This window comes from Symsagittifera roscoffensis, chromosome 2 (genome assembly GCF_963678635.1).
Source record: "Symsagittifera roscoffensis chromosome 2, txSymRosc1.1, whole genome shotgun sequence".
Classification (NCBI taxonomy): Eukaryota; Metazoa; Xenacoelomorpha; order Acoela; family Convolutidae; genus Symsagittifera; species Symsagittifera roscoffensis.
The window spans coordinates 30,029,521-30,053,074 of record NC_087063.1 but is presented as its reverse complement, the minus strand read 5'-3'; the positions used below and the strand labels follow the sequence as shown (position 1 = coordinate 30,053,074).

The following is a 23,554-nucleotide window of genomic DNA, read 5'->3' as shown; positions in this document are numbered from 1 at the left end:
AAAAATACTGAGTTGTTTATTGAAATAGCGACATTTACTTATTGATCCAGTTTTCTCAAATTGGGTTAAATTTATCATAACGAAGTCAATCTTAAATTTTTCTAGGAAATCAAATAAGTTTCAGGCCATCTGTTTTTTCTTGAAAACTCATAAATTGAAGCTTGTTACTTTTCTGGAACAATTTATGGTTGACACTTTTTGATATAATTAACCCAATTTGAGAAAACTGGATCAATCGGTAAATTTTTCTTCGCTGGGACCTCTGACAACTAAACTCCACTTTTGAAATGAGAAGTCGATCACGTGGAGTTCGATAGTGAAATTCGCCTTCCTTTTAGAAAAAAAATTAACTGAACTTACTTAATAAAAAAAATTAAAAGTCAAACTAAGAAAAAGTAAATTCGAGCCGAGACAAATTTAACTTTTCCTGGGCCAAAAAAAATATCACGACCGATGTAAAAGTCTGAATTACATTCATTGACACTGAATAACGAAATCGTCAATAGCGGGAATCAGGGGTGGTAAATTCTGTTTTGACAATATATTGTTTGCTGACAATCAATTACTGCAATCTCTGTTTAGATAACTACAATTATTGCAATAATTACAACTATTGCACTAAAACATAAGCCGAAACCGTTTAATCGGAAAAAAAAACTTTTAAATACTTAAACTTTCAGTTTTAGTTAAAAATTCTAAAATCACAATAATATCAATTTTGACAAAATAAGCGGATAACAAGCAGTACCAGATAATTTGAATTCAATTTTAAAAAACGGAAATTGAACTGACAAAAACTAGACCGAAAACCACGAACCCGAACAAAAGATAAAATTCAACATTATCGATAAAACTATTTCAAAAAAAATCAACTCCTGAAACAAAATACATCTATTTGCTACCTAAAAAATAGGTAGTTTTATTGAATTTTCATGAAATAGAACATGTCCTGAAATTTACCATTCCTACAAAATTGACCATTTTGTGACTAAAGTTATTTACGGGAAAAAAGTCTAGTACCCGATTGCCAAATTCTTGCTTATCGCAATGGCAATAATTAACCACAAGGGAAAAAATTGCCTTCAAAACGTAAGAGCAATTTGATTTTTCGATAACAAATGAGAACAAACTCCGCTCTGCTGGAAAGCTTTTCCGCTGCATTTGAAGTAGCCAACATCCACATTAAAGAAAAACAACACTTGAGTATTCTGTTTTTTAAGGTTACACAGAGGTTATACAAAAATGGGGAAAACAAAAATAATTTCAGAAGCACTTCCGAAAAGCACAACCATCATTATTAAATAAGCTTTCAGCCTTTACCGAGCGGCTACTATGCCGACACCAATAACTAGACGACCATTGACCCATAAAGAAAAAAAATGACAAAATGTGTTGCAATTAAGAAATTTCCAGCATTTAAGTTTTAAAACTTTGAAACATTGCAATACAAACTACTCGAGTTTGTATTGCGCTGGAAGCGACACAAAATAAGGTAACTAATCAATGACAAATAAGTCGAATTAACTTTTGAAAAAAAACAGGAAGAAAAACCAGGAAGAAAGTATACAACGACAGAGCTACTAATTTTACAAATTACATGATTAAACCAAAAAAATTGCATCTACGATGAGAATTGTTGAAATACGAGAAAAATCCACGATAAGGCAAGTACGCCAACAGAATATCAGCAGACAAACGAAAGTCCGACGATTTAACTTTTCGTGGAGAAAAAAATTTCAATTTCATATAAACTATAAAAAACAATGTCCGACCTGGACTTGAAACCCCGACCTTAAGGTACAAAGACAACTGCGTAATAATCACCGTACAAGTTTTTTATTTGGATTTTTCAAATTTAGTAAAAGCAAAACAGATAACGACACGAGCCTGCATCAACCTCATACTATGTCAAAACTGTAACAAACACAAGAAACATTTCTATCAAGTTACTTCATAGATTGAATCGGTTTACGCTATGAAAGTTTGAAATATTTCAAGAATGCTTCTTAGACTGAAAAATTTGGCGAAAAATTAGTTTTTCTAAGCGAGCTGATTGAGAACTTCGAAAAAATCCAAGGAGTTTCTTAAACCGAATCGTTTCGCGATAAGTTATATTTTTCCTATGCAAGCTATTAAAGCAAGGGAACTCTGAAAATATTATTTCGTTTCTTATAGCGAATCAATTTAGTGTTTCTTAGCAACCTATTTAAGCAATGAAACTTTTGAATAATTCAAGTTATTTCATACAGCGTATCAAGTTGCAAAAATTTAAAGGTTTTCAAAACAAGCTATTCAAGCTATGAAAGTTTGAAAAATTTCAAGTTAATCCATCAACCGAAACGGATGGCGAAAAGTTTAAGTGTTTCTATGAAAGTTTTTCAGCTATGAAACTTTGAAATATTTCAAGATATTTCGTGAAGCAAATCGGCTCACGAAAACTTCAAGTTTTTCTTCAGCAAGCTATTCGACCTATGAAATGTATCAAATTATTTCATAGATCGAATCAAATTACAATAAGTTTTTTCCAAACAAGCTAATCAAGCTATGAGTATTTGAAAAATTTCATATTATTTCATAGACTATAGCAAGCTATTCCAACTATCAAAATTATTTCATAGACCGCCAATGGGTTTGTTAAAATTTTATTTTCTAAGCATGGAAGATGCTGATTTTAATTGATTCGCTTCAGAATGAAAGAAATCTGTTAACAGAAAATTTTGGACAAAAAGTGGGCAGGTACTGTCGAGCCTTGTAGTTGAATCGGATTAACCGTTTTATAGAGTTCCGGACTCTTTTAAAAATGATTCTATTCCAGACTTTAAACTTTTCGATGGTTGCTCTGAATGTTCTGATCTAAGCCTTCTTAAAAGTTGCGCCGGTGGTATTTCTTAACAATTAGGCCTTATGATAATGAAAAACATCTTACTCGATAATTATATAGAGATAGATAAACAGCGTATTCGAAAAACGGCTCGAGTGCTTAAGCAGATACCCAAATCAAGATATTGTTCAGAAAAATGCATTAACTACGAGATGATTTCCGAGTTTCAAGGTCAAGTTGGACTGCAGTTTTTGCGTGTGAAGATATCGGAAAAAAATAAGATCAGCAGAGGTGTAAAACTTCTAAATAGCATTTTCTTAATTTTGATAGCTCTGCTTATTTTGCCGAATTTCACTTGCTGTTCTCCATTGATTAGAAAAAAAAGCAAAAAAATTCTTCTCCAATCAGAGGACATGGCTTTTGCGGTATGAAAACCCCAAAAAACTACAGTTAAACTATAAAAAAAGTGAGCAACATAGCTTCAAAATTGGTTTCGCTATATAATACAGCAAACATAGCCAACTGACAGTTGGAAAAGAGCAATGAACGCAAGAAGGAAACTGAAAAAAAAGGAATCTTCAACTTTTGAATTTCGAATAAAAAAAGTAGATGGCCGTAAAGCTGTTTGAATTCGTACAACAATTTATGATTGACACTTTTTGATAAAAAATTAACCCAATTTGAGAAAACTGGATCAATATGTAAAACTTCTATTTCGCTGGGGAATCAGATAATTTATTTCCATTTTCAAAATTAAAGTCGAACTAATTTTTCGTGACCTTAACAATTTTGCTGTTCAATAATGGACTTTGCCTTTCTTTTAACAATAGAAATGCACTGAACTTAAAAAGAAATCACAAGTCAAACCGCGAAAAACCAAAATTGAGCGTGAACAAATTTTAAGACTTTTTCCTGAAAAAAAAAACAAAAAAAAATCAGCAAGACCTATATAAGAGTCTTCACTACGTTCGTTACTCTTAATAACAGGGGTTAAGAGCAGGTGTGGACAGCTGTGCAATTCCCTCCACTCTCAGGTGTTTATAAACACTTAAAAACAGTTTGAATGATATGAAATCATGAGCCAGATTCTCCAACGAATCAGGAGCACCAAAATTTACCACCAAAACTCAAGAAACTACTTTCAGAGTGAAAAACAAAATTACTAAAACTGATGCACAAAAATCCGACTTTTATCCGTCTCAGATGAAAAAAAAATATATTACTGCGTTCGTTATTAACGTGCTGCGGAGAACTGTTTTTGATAATCAGATAGAACGTTAGAGCACAAACCCTGGTAATTCACTTTCCTCGAGGCAATGATCATATAAATGCGAGGAAAAAGTGCCTGTAGAGCAGTAAAAGCTCAACTTAAGGGGCGCGAGAATAAAAGAAGTTTCCAAAACATACCAAAAAAGACATTTTCGTGCCTTTTTAAATCCAAAGCAAAAGAACTAAGCCACAAATGAGTTCTTTTTCATAAATTATGAGGTTTCAGAAAGTAAATTTGATCGATTTTTAAAAAAAAACAACACTGATCCCAACCAAAATCTTAAATCCACCGCCTGAATTTTCGAATCTACTTAAAACAGGCAGAATTTATTTAATATAACCAGAGGGAGACAGGCGGAAGGCATTTCCGTCCCTCATTCCTGTCTGGCAATTTGAACATAAAATCGAAAAACAAATTTCCAGGAATTATAAATTTCCGGAAACTCATTGACTAGCCAAATAATACGGTAAATATTGCACTTTGATGGAGACTAAAATGTCTGATTAAAAATCAGGAATTAATCATTCATCTCGTACTACCCATATTCTTCCAGAATTCTTTCTCGTCTCTACCTAGACCACACTTTCCGGTTAATACACCTGATTCTGGTTGATTGCATAATTCAATCATAGCGTCCAGTTTAATTTGGAACTGAATCTGCAGTACTTTACTTCTATCTGGTCAACTGTCACACTGGGTTTTTATTCTTGAATGATGGTTCAATTAGGGGCAGGAGGGTGCAACTGGCATCATAAATGACTGAATGAGAATCGAATCCACATTCCCTCTGAGCACTTCGCTTACATATTATTCGTGTTACATTATCAAGGACAAATTTCAACAGTTGTAACAATAAAATAATTTTCAATGCACTTTTTTATGAGAGAGGGAATAAAAAACATGTGACGCTCTTACCCAGGTTTATGTTGCCAGTGTACAGGACCAGTTTTTGTATCATCAGCACCTGGTTGAAGTTGATGACGACGGTTGAGTTTTGGTAACCTATGGTCCAGCATTTGTCCAGGTCAGTTGTATCGAAGTTGTCATCTATTATCTTCATCAGTTCTTTTTCTTCGCCATTGTCCGATTTTATTGTGGCGCCTAATCAAACCAAAGAATATACTGCTATGAAAACTTGTTTATATTTACGTCTAACAAGATTTACAAATGTGTTTTCAGAAGTTTTATTGGGCATATGCTGATCAGTTTATGAACCTAGTCGTAAATTTCAAGAAGACGAAAAGCATACAACTATCGATAATTAGAAGCAAACTCTTTCAATTGGAAACTACAATCAACCACAAAGAGATCAATCTGAACAAAAATATACTTGAAACGTATTTGGTTCTTTGAAGAATAAGTAACCCGTGTTAAAATTTTCTGCGTTAATAAGAGCAAGCTAAATCGAGGCAAATTCCACCTCCAAATTAATTGCGCAAACAAACAAAACATACGCGTTCATTCATCATAGTTTATGAACAAGACTACCCGTGAATCAGAGCGAAGCCCGGAATGTTCCTTTTTCTCTATTTTTTCCTTCATTTTATCAGCCCACACGCTATGCAAAATACAAAGTTTGTGTTTAGCGTCTCGTATTGTTTTACACAGAGGCGAAGCTGCGCTACGCAAACACTTGCGAGAACACAACCAAAAAGCAGCTCTATCAAGTGAAATCAGAAAAAGTAGAAATAGGCCTCCGATTTTAGCAAAAACTGGGCTACGTGTAGGCTTCGAATCAGCGACCTAATGCAATCAAGAGATTTTGAGTCTCACAAACTATCCACTCAGCCACACAAGCTTAACAAACGACAAACTCTGATCACGAATAAAGCAGCTAGATATGCTGATAACTTGCCAAGCCATTCAGCAAAAGTGGCACCAAATATAAAGAGACTCAATTTTGCATGTAATAATTTGGAATATAACAAACTGAAGGCATCCACACTAATTTTGCAAGTAACAAATTGCAAAGCATAAAGCCACATTATGTATAAATTAAGCAATTCAAAAAATTGCAAGATATATTGAGTTGGAAAATTTCTGAAATCGAATTGTCATTACTGTTATATTGTTTGAAACAACATAACTTTTTTCGTTTCGTTTGATGATTTAAAAATGCATCAACTGTGTTAACTTATTACAATTCTAATGTCAGAGCATATGCTATAAAAAAAGCTGTAAAGGTTTCCTACCATTATTGGGGTGCCGCACCCATATTTGCGACATAGCTTGGAAAAAAAGGTTCGTACTAATACACTCGCTTCGCAAATGTAAAAAAAAGAAGGTGCCTACTAATACACTCGCTGAGCAAAAGTAAAAAAACTCTCGCATATCAAAGATATTGCACTGTAATTGAGCTTATTGTTCCGACTATGGAAGAAAGTGCGGAATATTTATGCTTGGTGTGGATTTTTTACTCAGTCAATTTTCGACTTGTTAACTAAGCATTTTCGACAAATTTTTTATACCATCTGAAAAATATTCCTATCCTAAGCTCACATTATAAAAGAAATTTCAACTGTGATCATTTTTTTGCAAAGCTATGGGCGTTTGAAAATTGCTAAATTGGCCAGTTGGGGATAATTAAAGTGCGATACATTGCGTACTTATAACACGCGTAAGAAGCAAATTAATGCGTTCCAAATTGAATTGAGGCCTGCAATTTAATCCTATTATCACAATACGAGACGCTAATGACACCTTAAAAATTAACGTAGCGTGCCGGGGGATAAAATGAAGAAAAAATAACTTTTTTTCTCAATTATTTTTGTCAATTATTCAACCAAAAAAAAACTTTTCAATTGGCCTTAAGTGTAGTAGGAACATTCAGGGTTTTGCCCTGATATATGACATATGACCAGTCTTGTTTTCATATAAATTTCGAATGCGTGTTGTTACTTCGTCCGACGTCCCATGATGTTATTGAAAACGGGATTGAAAAGTGTTCCATTTAAGAATTTATGCATCTGGTAACGATGGTAGAATTTAGCTGTGAGTATTTCTAGCTAAATTATGAACAACAGACAATGAAATTTTCACTGAATAAGTTAAACGTCAAAGTTCAGTATGGTACAAGGACTAAACTGCTGGCCTCAATTCAATTTGAAACGCATTAACTTGCCGCTTACGCGTGAGATAAAAACTCAATTTATCGCACTTTAATCCTCCAAATTTTGCCAAATTAGCAAATTTCAAACACTCTTATTTTAAGAAAAAATGATCACAGGCAATATTTTGTAGATGGTTTAATAAAAAAATTCGTCAAAAACTTTGTTAAATAGTCGAAAATTGACTGAATAAAAAACCACCTTTAGCATAAATCTTACGGACTTTCTCGAAAGACGCAACAACAACGAGTAGAGCCGGTGACTGTGCAAACAGTAGTGTACAAACCACAATAACTAGAGCAAAACAAAAAAGAAAATATTGAGAGAAGTTTTTTTCAAATTTCTTTTCGCGAGTTCATATGATTTTCACAGTTGATGCCTTAGGAGCGGTTTTTAAGGTACTTGACTTTGCGTGAAAAATGCTCAATCTAGGAGGGTGGTAGGAACAAAATGAACTTTTTTTGGATTGTTTAAAAGTTGGGCTAACGTTGGTCAATTTTTTTGGTCTGATTGAAATTGAGCATCAAAATTAGGACAATAAAAGGCAATATATGGTTTTAAAAAATTAAATCTGATCAATTTGATGTTAGAGTTAGTGAGAGCGACTTATTTCTTTATCCACAACGCAGTCTGAATCACCTATCGTATACGAAGAGCCACAAAAAAGTTATATGATACCACATTGGATACTGTACAAGCCTTCTTTGAGGTCCTGATTTTGGAAATGAACCAATTAAAGGACGGAATCCGAAGAGACTATAGTAATTCTGTCTGTTTATGAATACTAACTTATTATCGATAAACTCACTTTTCTTCCATAGCTGTGGGACGTCGCTCACGAAAGGATTTCTCTCTTGCACATGTGTTTTGCTGTAGCTCTCGGCCATCTGTTGCTCTATCAAGTCCTCCATCGGGTCCCCAGGGGCAACCAGATCGGCCAATGAGCACTGCTCCGGATCCACTTGAGCCTGGAAAAGGTCAAGGTGAAGAATTCATATCTATCAATACTAAAATTCGAATAAATTGAACTATTTCAACGGATTCAGTGAATTAAATTTGCGCCTCGCTTCTCTTTTTCACAACAGATGGAAAATCGCTCATTAACACATAAAAGAATCAAAACTACCATGTGCGCAGCTAAAGAGCGAAATATTTCAGAAAAATTGTCTTTATTTCAAAAATAACTTCACAATTTTCAAAAAAGTCGCCGCTTTCGAAAATTCACGTTATTTTCATTTAAACTGTGGATTTCAAAGGCGGTTTTCTCAAACATTAGTTTTCTTTCCCACAAATCGGTTTTCTCAAACATTGATCCTATCTCGGACTTCCTTGGCACTAAATTGAACCATGATTAGTCACTTAGCACTTATCACTCTCCGAATACTAACTTGTCTCTGCATCTCTACTGCCACTTCGACTGCTGACTTTATGCCTTCCTCCTGGTACCTCTGTTTCTCCTCCATCATGTCCAACTCCAGTACCCAAATCTGGGGCAGGGTGCTCAGGGTGAACAGCAGAATACATGGACACACCCTGAAAACAATAGCATTGCATAAAATCCGAGCAGGACTTGTAAGCGTTTAATTGCCTGAGTACGATATATCACCAAACAAAATATATCGAGGTTCCAATCTGACACAAGCTGAACCAAAAGCATTTTTTCATCTTCGGTATTTTTGAAAACAGCAAAGTTTCAACCATCGAAGTATCCGAAAAGTGAGTTTTAAACAGTCCAAATGAAGCATCAAGATGCAAATGAAACGGTTTAAGCTTCACACAGACCTACTTCACCGAAAAAAAAAACTGTTTCTTTTTTCAAATTTGTCAACATTTTTGAAATTTCTATATATCCCGTGTATGTGAGGTTGGATTAGGAAGCGAAAACAAGCGATGAGAGTTTTTTTTAATCTAAAACAAGCTTTGCCGATAGATAGTTGAAAGAAAAACAATCATTTTAGAATGAACACACACATGCTCATCTGACACGAAATGCATCTTGAGATTAAAAACAAATTGAAAGTAAAAAAATTATTTGATTCCAAAAAACGATATCACAAAACAGAACAATTTGAATTTTTACTGAAATCAATCAATTTCGTTCTTCTCCTGAAAACAAACAATACACAGATGGGTCAACAGAACGCCGGTAGCTGGGAACAATCATAAAAGTTCTGATGACGGTTCTGTTTGCAAAACGAATTTAGAAAACTAAAGGTTTTTCGTTCCTTAGTATTTTTTTTGCAAACATAAGCCTCGCCAAAACTTAACCATCTTCTTCCCAGCAACAAATCACTTTTTTAATCAATTTTTATATTGTCCTTTTTCAGAAAAAGATCGAAAGTTTATTGAAACTATTCAAAATTTAAATACTGTTGTTGGCTTGCAGTTTCGTTCTTTTTCCTATTTACCTCACTTTTTTTCTTCATATTTAATTCGTTCATCTAAGAAGCTTCGTTTTGCTCGGCTTCTGTAGGCACGGCATAATTGGAAAGATTTTTTTAAAAATCATTATCCTTCGTTCAAATAGCTATCGGAAGCAACAGGAGCAAAGTTAGTATATCACATTGAAGTTTTCTCAATAAATCAAAAAAATTCTAATCACGCAATTTTCCCTACACTTAATCAAATGGATAGTTCTGATAAAGCGGTGTAAGCAAGAAAGAAATTTTTATATTGTCCTTTTTCAGAAAAAGATCGAAAGTTTATTGAAACTATTCAAAATTTAAATACTGTTGTTGGCTTGCAGTTTCGTTCTTTTTCCTATTTACCTCACTTTTTTTCTTCATATTTAATTCGTTCATCTAAGAAGCTTCGTTTTGCTCGGCTTTTGTAGGCACGGCATAATTGGAAAGATTTTTTTAAAAATCATTATCCTTCGTTCAAATAGCTATCGGAAGCAACAGGAGCAAAGTTAGTATATCACATTGAAGTTTTCTCAATAAATCAAAAAAATTCTAATCACGCAATTTTCCCTACACTTAATCAAATGGATAGTTCTGATAAAGCGGTGTAAGCAAGAAAGAAATTTTTATATTGTCCTTTTTCAGAAAAAGATCGAAAGTTTATTGAAACTATTCAAAATTTAAATACTGTTGTTGGCTTGCAGTTTCGTTCTTTTTCCTATTTACCTCACTTTTTTTCTTCATATTTAATTCGTTCATCTAAGAAGCTTCGTTTTGCTCGGCTTCTGTATGCACGGCATAATTGGAAAGATTTTTTTAAAAATCATTATCCTTCGTTCAAATAGCTATCGGAAGCAACAGGAGCAAAGTTAGTATATCACATTGAAGTTTTCTCAATAAATCAAAAAAATTCTAATCACGCAATTTTCCCTACACTTAATCAAATGGATAGTTCTGATAAAGCGGTGTAAGCAAGAAAGAAATTTTTATATTGTCCTTTTTCAGAAAAAGATCGAAAGTTTATTGAAACTATTCAAAATTTAAATACTGTTGTTGGCTTGCAGTTTCGTTCTTTTTCCTATTTACCTCACTTTTTTTCTTCATATTTAATTCGTTCATCTAAGAAGCTTCGTTTTGCTCGGCTTCTGTAGGCACGGCATAATTGGAAAGATTTTTTTAAGAATCATTATCCTTCGTTCAAATAGCTATCGGAAGCAACAGGAGCAAAGTTAGTATATCACATTGAAGTTTTCTCAATAAATCAAAAAAATTCTAATCACGCAATTTTCCCTACACTTAATCAAATGGATAGTTCTGATAAAGCGGTGTAAGCAAGAAAGAAATTTTTATATTGTCCTTTTTCAGAAAAAGATCGAAAGTTTATTGAAACTATTCAAAATTTAAATACTGTTGTTGGCTTGCAGTTTCGTTCTTTTTCCTATTTACCTCACTTTTTTTCTTCATATTTAATTCGTTCATCTAAGAAGCTTCGTTTTGCTCGGCTTCTGTAGGCACGGCATAATTGGAAAGATTTTTTTAAAAATCATTATCCTTCGTTCAAATAGCTATCGGAAGCAACAGGAGCAAAGTTAGTATATCACATTGAAGTTTTCTCAATAAATCAAAATAATTCTAATCACGCAATTTTCCCTACACTTAATCAAATGGATAGTTCTGATAAAGCGGGGTAAGCAAGAAAGAAAAAACTTTAAAAATAAATCAAGGGGGTGTATGCAAAAGGTTTAAAAAAACGCGGGGTTAAGAACTTGGTACCCAAACAGTGAGATTAGCGAAAAAAATCATCCCTCAATCATGCGTTTAAAACAGAGATAATCTACATGGTGCTATTTGAAGGCAACAAAAAACGTTTTTGAGTTTTATAAAACTCATTCTGCTTCAGTCTTTACCTATTGAAACACCATTCTCTGATCTATAATGTTTGAAGCGTCCTTCCCACCTTATCTTCGAAAGACAAATAAATACTGTTGGTATCAGGCCACAAGTATTATCTTCTTAGGAAAAACACAACAACTGCGAACTGGAACAGCTCAAAATACCAAGCTCACAAATGCCGAGCAGCAGCAGGTACGGATAGACAATTTTATTGACACGAGGGGTTAAAATAGTGACGAAATTTATACGGAACAACCTTATGCCCGATCAGTTTTGAAAAACATTAAGGATTTAAGCGATAGTAACACCCTACCTTCAGAGTCGCAACCGCAATTCAGCTTGTCACAGACGACACTGCCACTCAAGTAGCTCTACAAACTTGAAAAATTTAATTTGAACTTCACAACGAGTGCGCAAGCAACGAGGAAAGGTTGTACCAGTTTTTCCCAGCAAACCGAAATTTCGAAATACCCGAACTATTAAAAATTTTCACGACTTGCCAGAAGACAAAATGATCACGAGAAGATTATTTTAATCGGCAACTGTGAAATTCTACGTGTGCTACAAAATCATGTGCTACTGAAATTCTAATGCCTTTTGGTTGGCTGACAGAACTTCCAAAGTCACTCCTAAAATGTTTCATCAACTTTCATCTATACATGTTAGTCTTTCACAAATAGCGGAACGATCGCCTTTCTCGGGAAGATAGGTTGGGACAAGGGACTGTATGCCAACAATTGGCACTAGAGGTGGCATATCGTTTATACATTGCGTTGTATGCCGAAATTTTAATAAAACTGACAAACCTTGGATGGTTCCAAAAATTAAATAAGTTTTACTTTAAAAGGATTAGTATTTGAATAAAGCTTTGATTACATCAACGTTTTGGTCACAATCAACTTTTATTTTAAATTTCTCTTAAATTCAACCAACAAATCTATTATTGAAGCATTGACTTTTACCGACGCTATGGTTCCGAATCCATTTTAAATAAAATTCACTTTGATACTAACAATTCGAATTGAAAAATGGTTAAATTGTAGTGGGTTTATCTAATTCTGGAATTAGATAAGAGGGAGTTAAGAAAAGGGTAGTAAAAAACGAGGGGGTTATAAGTTTGAGAAACAATTTTAAAAAAAAACCATTTCTGTCAGCCTTTGAAACTTATAATGATGTCTCCATTCAACTCCAAGTTCTAATAATATTGCCAGTAGACCTAGCAAGTACGCGTGGACTGTATGCACGTACCTATACAAGTTGAGCGAAACTCCCTTTAGATCAGATTCTTACTCTTTTTAATAAGTAAAATCATTTTTTTATATAGATACTATAATACGGCAGCAAAAAGCAGTTTAATTAAAATTCAGAAAAATTAAGCAGATTGTAGGAAAAACCAGCCAAAATTGTTAGCAAGAAAAAGTCCGGATCATCCAACATAAGTGTAAAAAGATAAAGAACCTCAAAAATTTGAATCAAGCAGCATTGCTTTATAATGGGCTTCAATGCGATACTGAAATATTTTGAGCATAGTGATAGTTTAGAGTATGATGGTTTTCGTAAGGATAGATCCATTTGAAGCGCCATAAAGTCAAAAATCACCTGGAGCTGCAACTATAACGTACGTGCTTTTCAAAAAACGGTAGAACTGTACCATTGAAAAATATATGAGTGTCCTATAAAAATAATCCAGACTATTCTGCTCGAGGCAAAAGGGCGGCATATTAAGAGAAAAACGGAGATGAAAGGGACTTTTAATCAGCCTGTGGGCAAGAAAGGCTGCTTACTAATTCGTGCACAATAGTGCCACCATTTCTACCAAATGGGAGCTCGAAGCAGTCGTCCAAACTCAATTACCACTTATCCAAGAATAGCCAATACGTAATTGGAAAAAGTACCAACGAACTAAAGAAAACTGAAAAAAAATGAATGATTAATTTTGTAATATTTTCTTACAAAAGATGGTCTTAAGGCTCCTCATGAATTTCAAGAACTTTTTCATAAACCAAATAGAAAAAACTAGTCAAAATGTAATTTTTATTCCGCTGTGAAACATAGAAACTAAAATGCAATTCGAACCTTATATTCACTCTCGCTTTTTGCCTTTCTGCTGGGAAAGCGTAGTCTGACTGTTTTAGCAAGTAGTTTTGTATTCAAAATAAAGAAAATCGAAAGTCGAGCCACGAAAGATCAAATTTGACTGTGCACAACTTGAACACTTGCTTGACAAAAAAAAACAACACGACCTAAATAAATGGGTGTCCCACTCTTTAACCCTACGATATTTAACCCCCTCTGTTTACACCCTCTATATCATAACCCCGTAACATGATAACCCCACAACAATTTAACCCCCTTTTAATGACGATAATTTGTTTCAAATTAAGTCCTTTTTATAAGTACAGGAGTAGTCCAATTAAGCTTACTAATTGAGGCCTGAAAAGCTAGTCTTAATTCACTTGATGCCTCTAGCATCTCAAAAGTAATTGCATTTCGATTAGTTAGAGAAATAATCCCTCACTCACGCGTTTAAAACAGAGATAACCTACATGGTGCTAATTGAAGGCAACAAAAGACGTTTGTGAGTTTTATAAAAAATCATACTGCCTATTTCTTTAACCATTGTTATACCACTCTATCAGATCAGATATAATGTTTGAAGCGTCATTCCATTTTACTTTATCTTCGAAAGATAAACAAATGCTAGTGGTATCAGGCCACGAGTATTACGTTAAACGAAAAAACAAGACAACAACAAATTGGAACTGCTCAAAGTACCAAACCCATAAATGCCGCGCAACAGCAATTACGGAAGGAGAAAACTTTATTGAAACGAGGGGTCAACATAATCACGATATTTCCACGGGCAAACCTGATGCTCGACTAGTTTTGAAAAACATCAAGGAGCTAAGCGATAGTAACACCCCAACCGTCGCAGTCGCAACCGCCATTCAGCCAATTACAGACAACATTGCCACTCAACTAGCCCTACCATCCAAAGAAAATTTAGTTCGCACCGCACAACGAGCGCGCAAGCAACGAGAAGAAGTCTTACCAGTCTCCCCAGCAAGTAGAAGTTTCGAAATACCCGAACTTTTCAAAAGTTTTATAAGATTTGACAGTGGGCAAAATGATCACGAGAGGATTATTTTATTCGGTGACCCTGAAATGCTACGTGTCCTTGAAACATCCAACTTTTGGTTGGCTGATGGAACTTTTAAAGTCACCCCGAAAATGTTTTATCAACTTTACTCCATACACGTTAGTCTTTCAGGAATAGCCCCTGCTTGCATATATGCGTTCCTGCCAAATAAAACAGAAAAAACTTACCACCGTTTCTTAGAAGCCCTAAAAATACTAGTCCCTGATAGTAGACCTGAAAAAATTTTACTGGATTTTGAGCAGGCCGCTATTCAAGCTTTTCAGAATATTATGCATCTTTACGAAGAAAAAACTGATTTGCATTTCTTTCGCGCTATGGTGAACTTGAGTTAAATATTTGCTATTTAATCTATATTGCCAAGCAATAAAATTTTTTCCAAGTTTAATTATTTTCCTTGATTTTTCAAAATTGAGCTAGAGTCGATTTGAAACCGGCAAAATAATAAATACATACAAGGTGTTGACTTTTCTTTTCCCTCCGCCGAACCCTGTAAGGTTAACCCATTTATTGTACCCTTGATATACCCGTTATCATATTTACTCGAAATTCAACTTTTTTGGGAAAATTGGAAAATTTTTTGTGCCGCCAGGGATTCGATCCTTTGAACTCTAGATTTTGAGACTAACGCTTTAACCATTATACAATGAGGCCTTTGGTTATCATCCGAAAATTTCTTCCAGCTTTGATCATTGATCTTAATTAAGCCCATGTTTGAGTTTTCAAAGCGTAGATCAATTCTGTCGGCGCCAAAAGATCAAGGTCAAGAAATTCAAATGGTTTTGGACTGTTTTGTATATGCACCAATTTGAATCATGTCGGTCGGATTCGTTTTCAAGTTCATATCAAAGTCTAGACTATCGGCAAGGTCATTTCTGTTCAAATCTAAAACGCATTTAGCAGCGAGCGTGTTAACTCATTTTAGTTCGCAAAATTTTTCGCAATTAAAGCTTTGATGTTTACCGACGATATGGTTCCGAATCCTTTTCAAGTAACTTTCACTTTGATTCTAACAATTGGTTTTAAAAAGGGGTTAAATTGTAGTGGGGTTATCTGATTTGGGGGTTATATGAGAGGGGGTTAAGAAAAAGGGGGTTACAAAACACGGGGTGATAAGCTTGGGAACCAAATAAATGGCTTCACTTCGTACATTGACACTCAAAACAAGCACCTTTGCAACTCGCTTATCTAAATTTGCTATTTTCTAATTTCTTTGTTATATAATACCAGATTAAGCTGAACAATAAAAATTTTGCAACTTAATGCGCCAAATGTCCTAGCATTTTTTATCAGATAAAAAGCACATTGAAATTTTTAGCATCCTTTTTTTAACAACTGAAAATGGCACCATTTTGTTCCTAATATATTCAACATGATTCCCTAGGGAAGACTCAAATAGACTACATAAGGCTTTTTGAGGCATTTTAAAACTTTTCTCAGTTAAATAATGTTCTCAACTTACTTGCACTTCTCTGGTTTGTCCAAAACCTCTGATTAACCTATTACAATGAAAGTGCCGATCGAAAAACAAGAAGGACATATTTCAGTTTACAATAAAAAACTGAGTTCAAATAGATATTCTTCACTTAATCTATTTGAGACCAGAAAAAAATACAAATTTCATTTATTTAGGTCTCAGGCAAGCAGAGAGATGTAAACAAATAAATAATAGACCTAATTTCAAATTTAGTGGACGTAAGCAAACAAAATATTTCTAGAGAAGTGGATGTTAATTTAAAAAACTTCAAAAAGGTTTGCAACACTAGTTACGAATAAATTATGACACCATGGCTAGACAGCAAAAGACTTGTTTACTTCCAGTATCATCTGCCTGTTTGACTGGAATATATAAATTTACATCAAATCCATAAAAAATTAACAAAAAAAACTTTGCGCTCAAAATAGACATCCGAAATGAAACATTACAAATAATTCTTCATCAATAACTTAGAAGATTGAGATAAATAATTGTTCACAGTCAAAAGACATTAGGAAACGCGTTAATCCTTTCAACAAAGCCAAAAAACTAAAAACGTCACCTAAAATTTGCTTTTTTCATAACTCACTCTACTTTCCATAAAATCAACTCCATTTGAGAATTTGAAGATTAAATATTTTCATTATCAGAGTAAAAGTTCAATCTTAGAAACTGCTTTTGAAACTAAGTCAAGCTCCTTCAGCTCCATGTCAATTTTTAATAATGAGGAGTCTGATTTTCCCTTAATTTCGTAAATCAATTCGAAGCGAGCTTCAGATGAAATTAAATTTATAGGATTATAATTTGTTGAGCAAGTAACACAGAATGCTCTGACCACCGTAAAAATTGCAAAAAAAACTGAGATGGGAGCGGAACGCTAACCTAACCACTACAGCCAACAATATAATTAATCCATAGAAATTTTTAGTCACGTAAGGTAATTGCGGTTCCAATGAGAAAAACCGGCTAATCGCGCTTTGTTCTAACTTCGTCACACAGAGGCGAAGCTTTACTTTGCAAACACTAGCAAGAAAACGACAAAAAGTAGCCTTAAAAAGTGTAAGAAGAAAAAATAGAAGTAAGCCTCGAATTAGTAAAAATTTCGCTACGTATCGGATTCAATTTGCAACCTAGAGATTAAGAGTCTCACGCACTAACCACTCAGCCACGGACGCTTGATATATCTCAAACAATAGCCAAAGATAAAGCAGAGAACTGATGCTATGAAATTTCCAATGCTACAGATCGTGATTATAGCGAAAGAGCCACCAATAAGTGAACACTTTTAATGAACACTGTTATTTGCGATTTGGGTCGGAAAAAGGAAGGTAATACACTACGCTGCTCTGCAAACTAGGCTGCTTAAAACCCGCGGTGTATTAAAGCAGTGTATAAAATCTTGTGAGAATATGCAGGCCATTTTTTCACAAGATTTTCGGAATTATGCATGGCAGCTCAAATGACGCTAAAATAAGTTTTCATATACAGAGGCGAAGCAAAACTTCACACCATTTGCGATACTACTCAAACATAGTAAACAAAAGCTAGCAGACCAAAAAGGAAACCGAAGCCACTCGAACAAATGTCGAAAGAACTATTAACAAAATGCTCAACTTGACGTTGTCTCGAATAATGCTCCTTTTGAGATAAACACGCCCAGAAATCACCACATGAAATAAATAATTAGAAAGTTTTATCGATTGGAAACTACGCCGACAAACCTTGTGCACTCCATTGAGTCGAAAACAAAATTGCTGACATGAAAAACTTATGAAGTTCTGTAATTCTTACCTTTTACCCTTTTGTATATCCGGGAAAAGAAGCGTAGGAAATGGATGTCTCTTCAAATAATGTAAAATTTGATTATTATGCCGATCAATTAAAAACTGAAACTATTAAGGGCTAAAAAAAATTAAAGCGAGAAAAAAGGAAAATATAAGATGCCAAGGTTATTAAAATTACAAATGAAAAGAGTAAATCACAAAAACTTAGAGCTACAATGAAAGCTGCCTAAAGCAGAAGAAAATTACAGGATGTGACAACCAAGCCAACAAAAAACGTAGGCAACTGATAGTTGGAAAATAGTAATGAACACTAGGCAACAAAAAAAACTGAATCGTTTTATTTAAGAAAAAAACTTTAATTTGCGAAAATTTTAAGAAAAAATGCATTCTCTTAAAAATCTTACAACCTTGCAACTATAGGAACAATTGACCTTTTTAGATTTATATAACATAGGACAAAATTAACCTAATTTGGGAAAACTGGATCAATACGTAAAAATTTCTATTTCGCAGTGTAACCTGATAATTAAATTCCATTTTCGAACTAAGAAGTCGACCACATTTTTACACGCGACCTTCACATTTTTGCCGTTCGATAGTGGAGTTGATTTATGTTTTAATAAAGGAAATGAACTTAACCTACAGAAAGATCAAAAGTCAAACCTCGAAAAAGTAAATTTGAGACATGAACAAATTTAAAGGTTTTTCATGAAAAAAATTACCAAGACCTTTATAAGAGTACTGACTAGGTTCATTACTCCTAATTACATATTATGACAAACCGACAAAGGTAGCTTCACATCACTTGCGATACAACAAAATCGCAGCATTGCAATTGCAAGCTATCAAATAGTGAGTGAGATGGAAATAATTAAATCGAAAAAAAAACTTGAACAATCAACAAATTTTTTGAAATACAAAAATTCAATCTCAGAAAAAAAAACAGACAACAGAAAAAAAACCGAAACGGAAAATATCAAATACGTATATTTATTTTTTTAAAAATAGGAATTAATCGACGACACTTGAGGCTACAATGAAAACTGTTCACAGTGCAAAAAAGTGTGGCATGGCAACAAAACCGACAAAACTTGAGCCGACAATCTATAGTTCGACTAATCATTTTTTCCCAAAAAAAAATCAATTTCAGACACAGAAAAAAATAAGGTCCAGCCGGGACTAGAACCCTGGCTATAAGTCACAAATGCAAATACATTACCTCCAGCCCAGGTGTGATGGGGCCTGGAAGTTGCTAAGGTTCGGTAATAACACAAAATCAATTTTCAATTAAGTAAGAAATGTGTTTAAGGGGCAAAAAGTGTAGTTAACGATTACAAGACACGTGCTCTCGCAACTGCAATAACCTTAAGCTCATTCAATTCTTTTGATTCCTTGTTTTCGCGCTCTGACTCTGCTTTTCTTAGTCTCAAAAGCAACTGACTCTTAGAGATTTAGAGTAACTTAGTTCTATTATTGTATTGTTGTTTGCAACCAAAAACAATTTTTGGTTCATTTGATAAACTGAAGCCGCATCAACTCTGTCAACTTATTACTATAGAAGTCAAAGCACATGCTCAGAAAAAATGGCACCAAGATTTGCTACTTATGTTTAAAAACAGTATTCGTACTATTACAATTCACTTGCCTGTATAATCAACCAGTGTTTAAAGACAAAATCCATGAATATTGTAATCATACTGCAGTAAATAAAAACAATTCTACAGCGTTACAGCTCTTTAAATTTACGAATCTCAATTTTTTCTCATTTTCTTAAATTATATATTTGGTTTATTTATCTTCGTGCGTGCGGAGATTTGCACTGCAAGCTAGCGCAGAACAAACTTCCAATAAATTCCCAAGAATTGGCAAAAAATGCGAACTTTAGCTAATTGAAGAAAAATTTGCCACCCGAAACAAAAAGCTTTGAAACCGAAATCAATCGATTTTTACTTCAATGAAACATATGATTTCCAATTACGAAAATCACTACGAAACTATCACGTCAAATTTAAACACAAACTATCATACTAAACGATGGAAAAAACAAACAGGCTGGAATTTAATGAGTGATGATTTCTTATTAACCAGCATCATGAAATTGAAATTAAAAAAATGGAGATGAGAAAAAATGGAGAAATGGAAAAAAATGGAGAAATCAAGACCGAACAGCACAAACAAAAATTAAGAAACTAAAACATTTTTTTCATAATTTTGAGCAAAGTTTATAAAAAAACAAACTCATTCAGTATCGTATAAAAAATTTCAAAAAAACGCATGGCAAGCTAACTGAAAAAATGGGCAAGCTAACTGAGAAAATGAGACTCGGTCAACTTTTTTAAAGAAAAAAACTAAAAGTATAAAAACTTGTACATAATTTCTCCTAATTTTTATAAGAAACACGTTGAAAAACAATCATTTTCAGCATTTAACCCAAGCTACAGAAGTGGTATCTAAGCTGAAAACAATTGGTTAAACACCTGTTGTGACGAAAATCTTAAAAAATTGGGCTACTAAAAATTGAAACCCGAGTTTTTAAGTCTCGCTCAGCATGAAAACAAACGCTACCGAAGCAATATGACATTTAATTCAAAATGACGTAAGCAGAAATAGGTGCACGCTGTGCAAACAGCACAAACTTTCGAACACATCAATAAAAAAGCTAAATTTTTTTTCAACTAGTTAGTGGTGTGAAAAGATCTGAAAAAAAGCGTAAAAATTGGGCATGGCCAATAATAGCTGAAAACTTAGGATCAACCGTACAATCTCCGCCCCCCCTCTAAGTGACCTACCGTAGAAACTTTCCCTAGTCACGTATTAATTTTGTATAAAATATTCATTTCAAGCAAGAGCGCAGAATAGACTGCTCGAGAAAAGTTTTCAAAAGGAATACCTACTTATACCGTTAATTAACAAAAATTTTGTTCTACTAATACCAAAGTTTTTTTAGTAAATTTTTTGATTAATTAGATGAATATAATTTGCCCTCAAGTAAAAAAAAAACAGTATTTTATACCCCCTTAATCGATCAGGGGGGAATTTCACGATTGATCTAAAAATTAGGTATATTCACCAACACATTTCTTCAAAAAAAAAGAATAGAAAAATAAAAAAACATCCTTTTTTGTTTTTTCATAACTTCCAATTCCTAGTACGGGCTAAAAGAAGCCTCGAAAACGAATATTACTGGAGTAAAACTTAATTTTCTTGGCTTAAGAAAAGATTCAATTTATCTTCTTACTAAAAGCCTGCTCGCTCGCTTTTTTCGATCGGAAGCATTTTTTCTCAACATAGAAAAAACTTTTAAGAAACTTTTCAAAAACGATCAAATGATCAAATCACGACTGGAAAGGCTTGAAAATGATATTTTACTCGACTGATTACGATGATTTATCTTTTTACCTGATTTTGCATGAAAAAAGTTTGAAAAAAAAACTGGAAACTTGTTGGTAAATTTACAACCAAAATATAAATGATTTTGAATACAAGTGCTATTTAAAATGCAAACATTCCTACTAGGGGATGAACCCTGAGAACAAAATTTTAACGGGAAAAAGTATAGTACCCGGTTGCAATATCCTGGCTAATAGGAGGGCAATTGAGCAATGAAATTCAACCTGAAAATCACAGGTTTAACCCAAATCCAGTTGCGTTAGAATGCGCAAGACAGAATCACTAAAATCACACTGAAATCAGAAGTTTTTTCTTTTTCTACAGATAGTTTAAAAAAGGACTAACCATTTCCACTCAGTGGCTTTAGTTTTAACGTAGGTAAAAATAGCTTCAGGTATCAAAAACAAAGAAAACAGCGCGAGAGGTAACACCATAAACAGTGGCTTTCCCAGGGTCGTAGCCCGTACGATCAACATCGACACGTGACCTATGACTAGGCATCTTGGAAGAAATGTTTCTATTATGCGTGAAATACAAGACACTTTAGAATTCGGCTGGTTCAACTCAACTCCTGCCATTTGTCAACGTTTGTAATAAAATTAGAAAAGACAAAACAGAAGATTAATTAGCTGGTAAGAAAAATAGATAGTAACTTCGAACGAAGCACATCACTTTTTAACTGGGAGACAATCATCGATCTACTTCTGACAGCAGAAAAGCAATTTAGGTGCTAAGATTGCCATGAACTGACGACGTTGTGAGCATGATAAAGGATATAAAACGAATTAAGTGGAATTGAATTACAAATCTCTTCAATTTACTTTCGGTTAACTTAATCGATGAAGAATAACGAAGGCTTAGATTTCGATTTTAAGTGACTCAATTTTGTGAGACAGAGAAGCTAAGACACCTTTAAGATTGAAAAATAATGACATGCAACTGCTTTCCCGATAAAGTTTTCCCGACTGCTGGACTTTTCCATCAGCGATTTGCAGATGCAGGCATAGGCTGGGATGAAATAAATCTAAGTGATTGATTTTTAATATAATTTGACTGGCGGCAAAATTGATTAAATAAAAGGATTTTGACGGGTCAGTGCCATGCACGTGTAGTTCACAAAATGTCAGATGGCATTTTAATATCAGGGCACTGCCACAGTCAAAGCAATTCAAGTGCCCCTATTTTCCGATAAAATTTCCAATAAGAATGATCGATCAGCTATACAAACACCTATTGAAATTTTTCTCTTTGAAACAACTTTGATGAATTTACCAATTATAAATTATAATGCGTTATCAATCGATCTGTTTGCTCGTTTGTAGACAAGAAAGTCAATTGAAAGGCATAAATGACAATTTTTACTAGGCCAAGTGAACTCAAGAAGCAATTATTTACATCTTATGCCGGTGCTTGAAGATTTTTAATAACAAGATCGAAATCGATATGTTCTTTTTGAACGACTGACGCTCTCATTTTTTTTGAATGACTGGCTGTCATTTGAAAATACCGGCTTTAATGTTTCAGAACACAAGCTGATTTTAAAATGTATACTTTGTTTTTTTTTTTGCTAAAATGATGAATATGATTGATTGTAGGCAACCAAAAATTCAGAAAAAAGCTTGATATTTATATCTTTTGAGTTTTTTTGCACCAGTTGAAAAACGACAATAAACGTAGCAAAGTTTTCAATGGAAAGCAGTGAAATAGAAAAATAAAGAAAACTGAATAAATATGGGACTGTTCACGGCGACAACAAACATGAAGAACTAGTTGGCAGTGGAAAGAGGAATATTTTAAGCCAATGGCTCTCTTGCGAATAATGATCCGGATTATGTTTTAAAATAACTACATTTTACCATTGGGATATTTCTGGCACTTGCTAAGAAATCAGGAAAGCGGATGAAATACACAATCTGGGTTTCATTTTATCACGCAATCAACCTTACCTGAATTTACAATTCATATTTTCACAATTTAAAACAAAGCATATCCAATGAGAGCAAAGTCACTGGATAAAAGGTTACCCTCAAAGAATGGGTCTTCTCGAAAAATAGAAAGATTAAAAACAATCCTGGTTTTCAAAAAGCATAAGCTAAGCATTAATATTTGCAACAATAGTGATTATACTCTTTAACTCAGGATAAGATCCGAAAAACCTTAAGTTCCAGAAGCTCAATACGGAATCTGGCGCTTTAAAATCAAACACCCAAGAGCAGGTGCGGATCTAGGATTTCCTCTGGACAAAGGGCGAAT

General features: G+C 33.9%; 1 protein-coding gene across 1 annotated transcript in view; it reads right to left on the bottom strand.

Moving 5' to 3' along the window:
- The window catches only part of LOC134839792 (uncharacterized), a 76,068-nt gene extending 52,942 nt beyond the window's left edge, over positions 1-23,126 (bottom strand). Inside the window, exons 1-5 of the mRNA XM_063855414.1 lie at positions 22,953-23,126; positions 21,647-22,662; positions 8,587-8,731; positions 8,007-8,166; positions 5,007-5,192 (exon numbers count right to left, since the gene is read on the bottom strand). Of these exons, the coding sequence (XP_063711484.1) occupies positions 5,007-5,192; positions 8,007-8,166; positions 8,587-8,731; positions 21,647-21,879 (724 nt within the window). The 5' untranslated portion in view covers positions 21,880-22,662; positions 22,953-23,126. The remainder of the gene's footprint in view (positions 1-5,006; positions 5,193-8,006; positions 8,167-8,586; positions 8,732-21,646; positions 22,663-22,952) is intronic.
- Between the last annotated feature and the right edge of the window lie 428 nt (positions 23,127-23,554).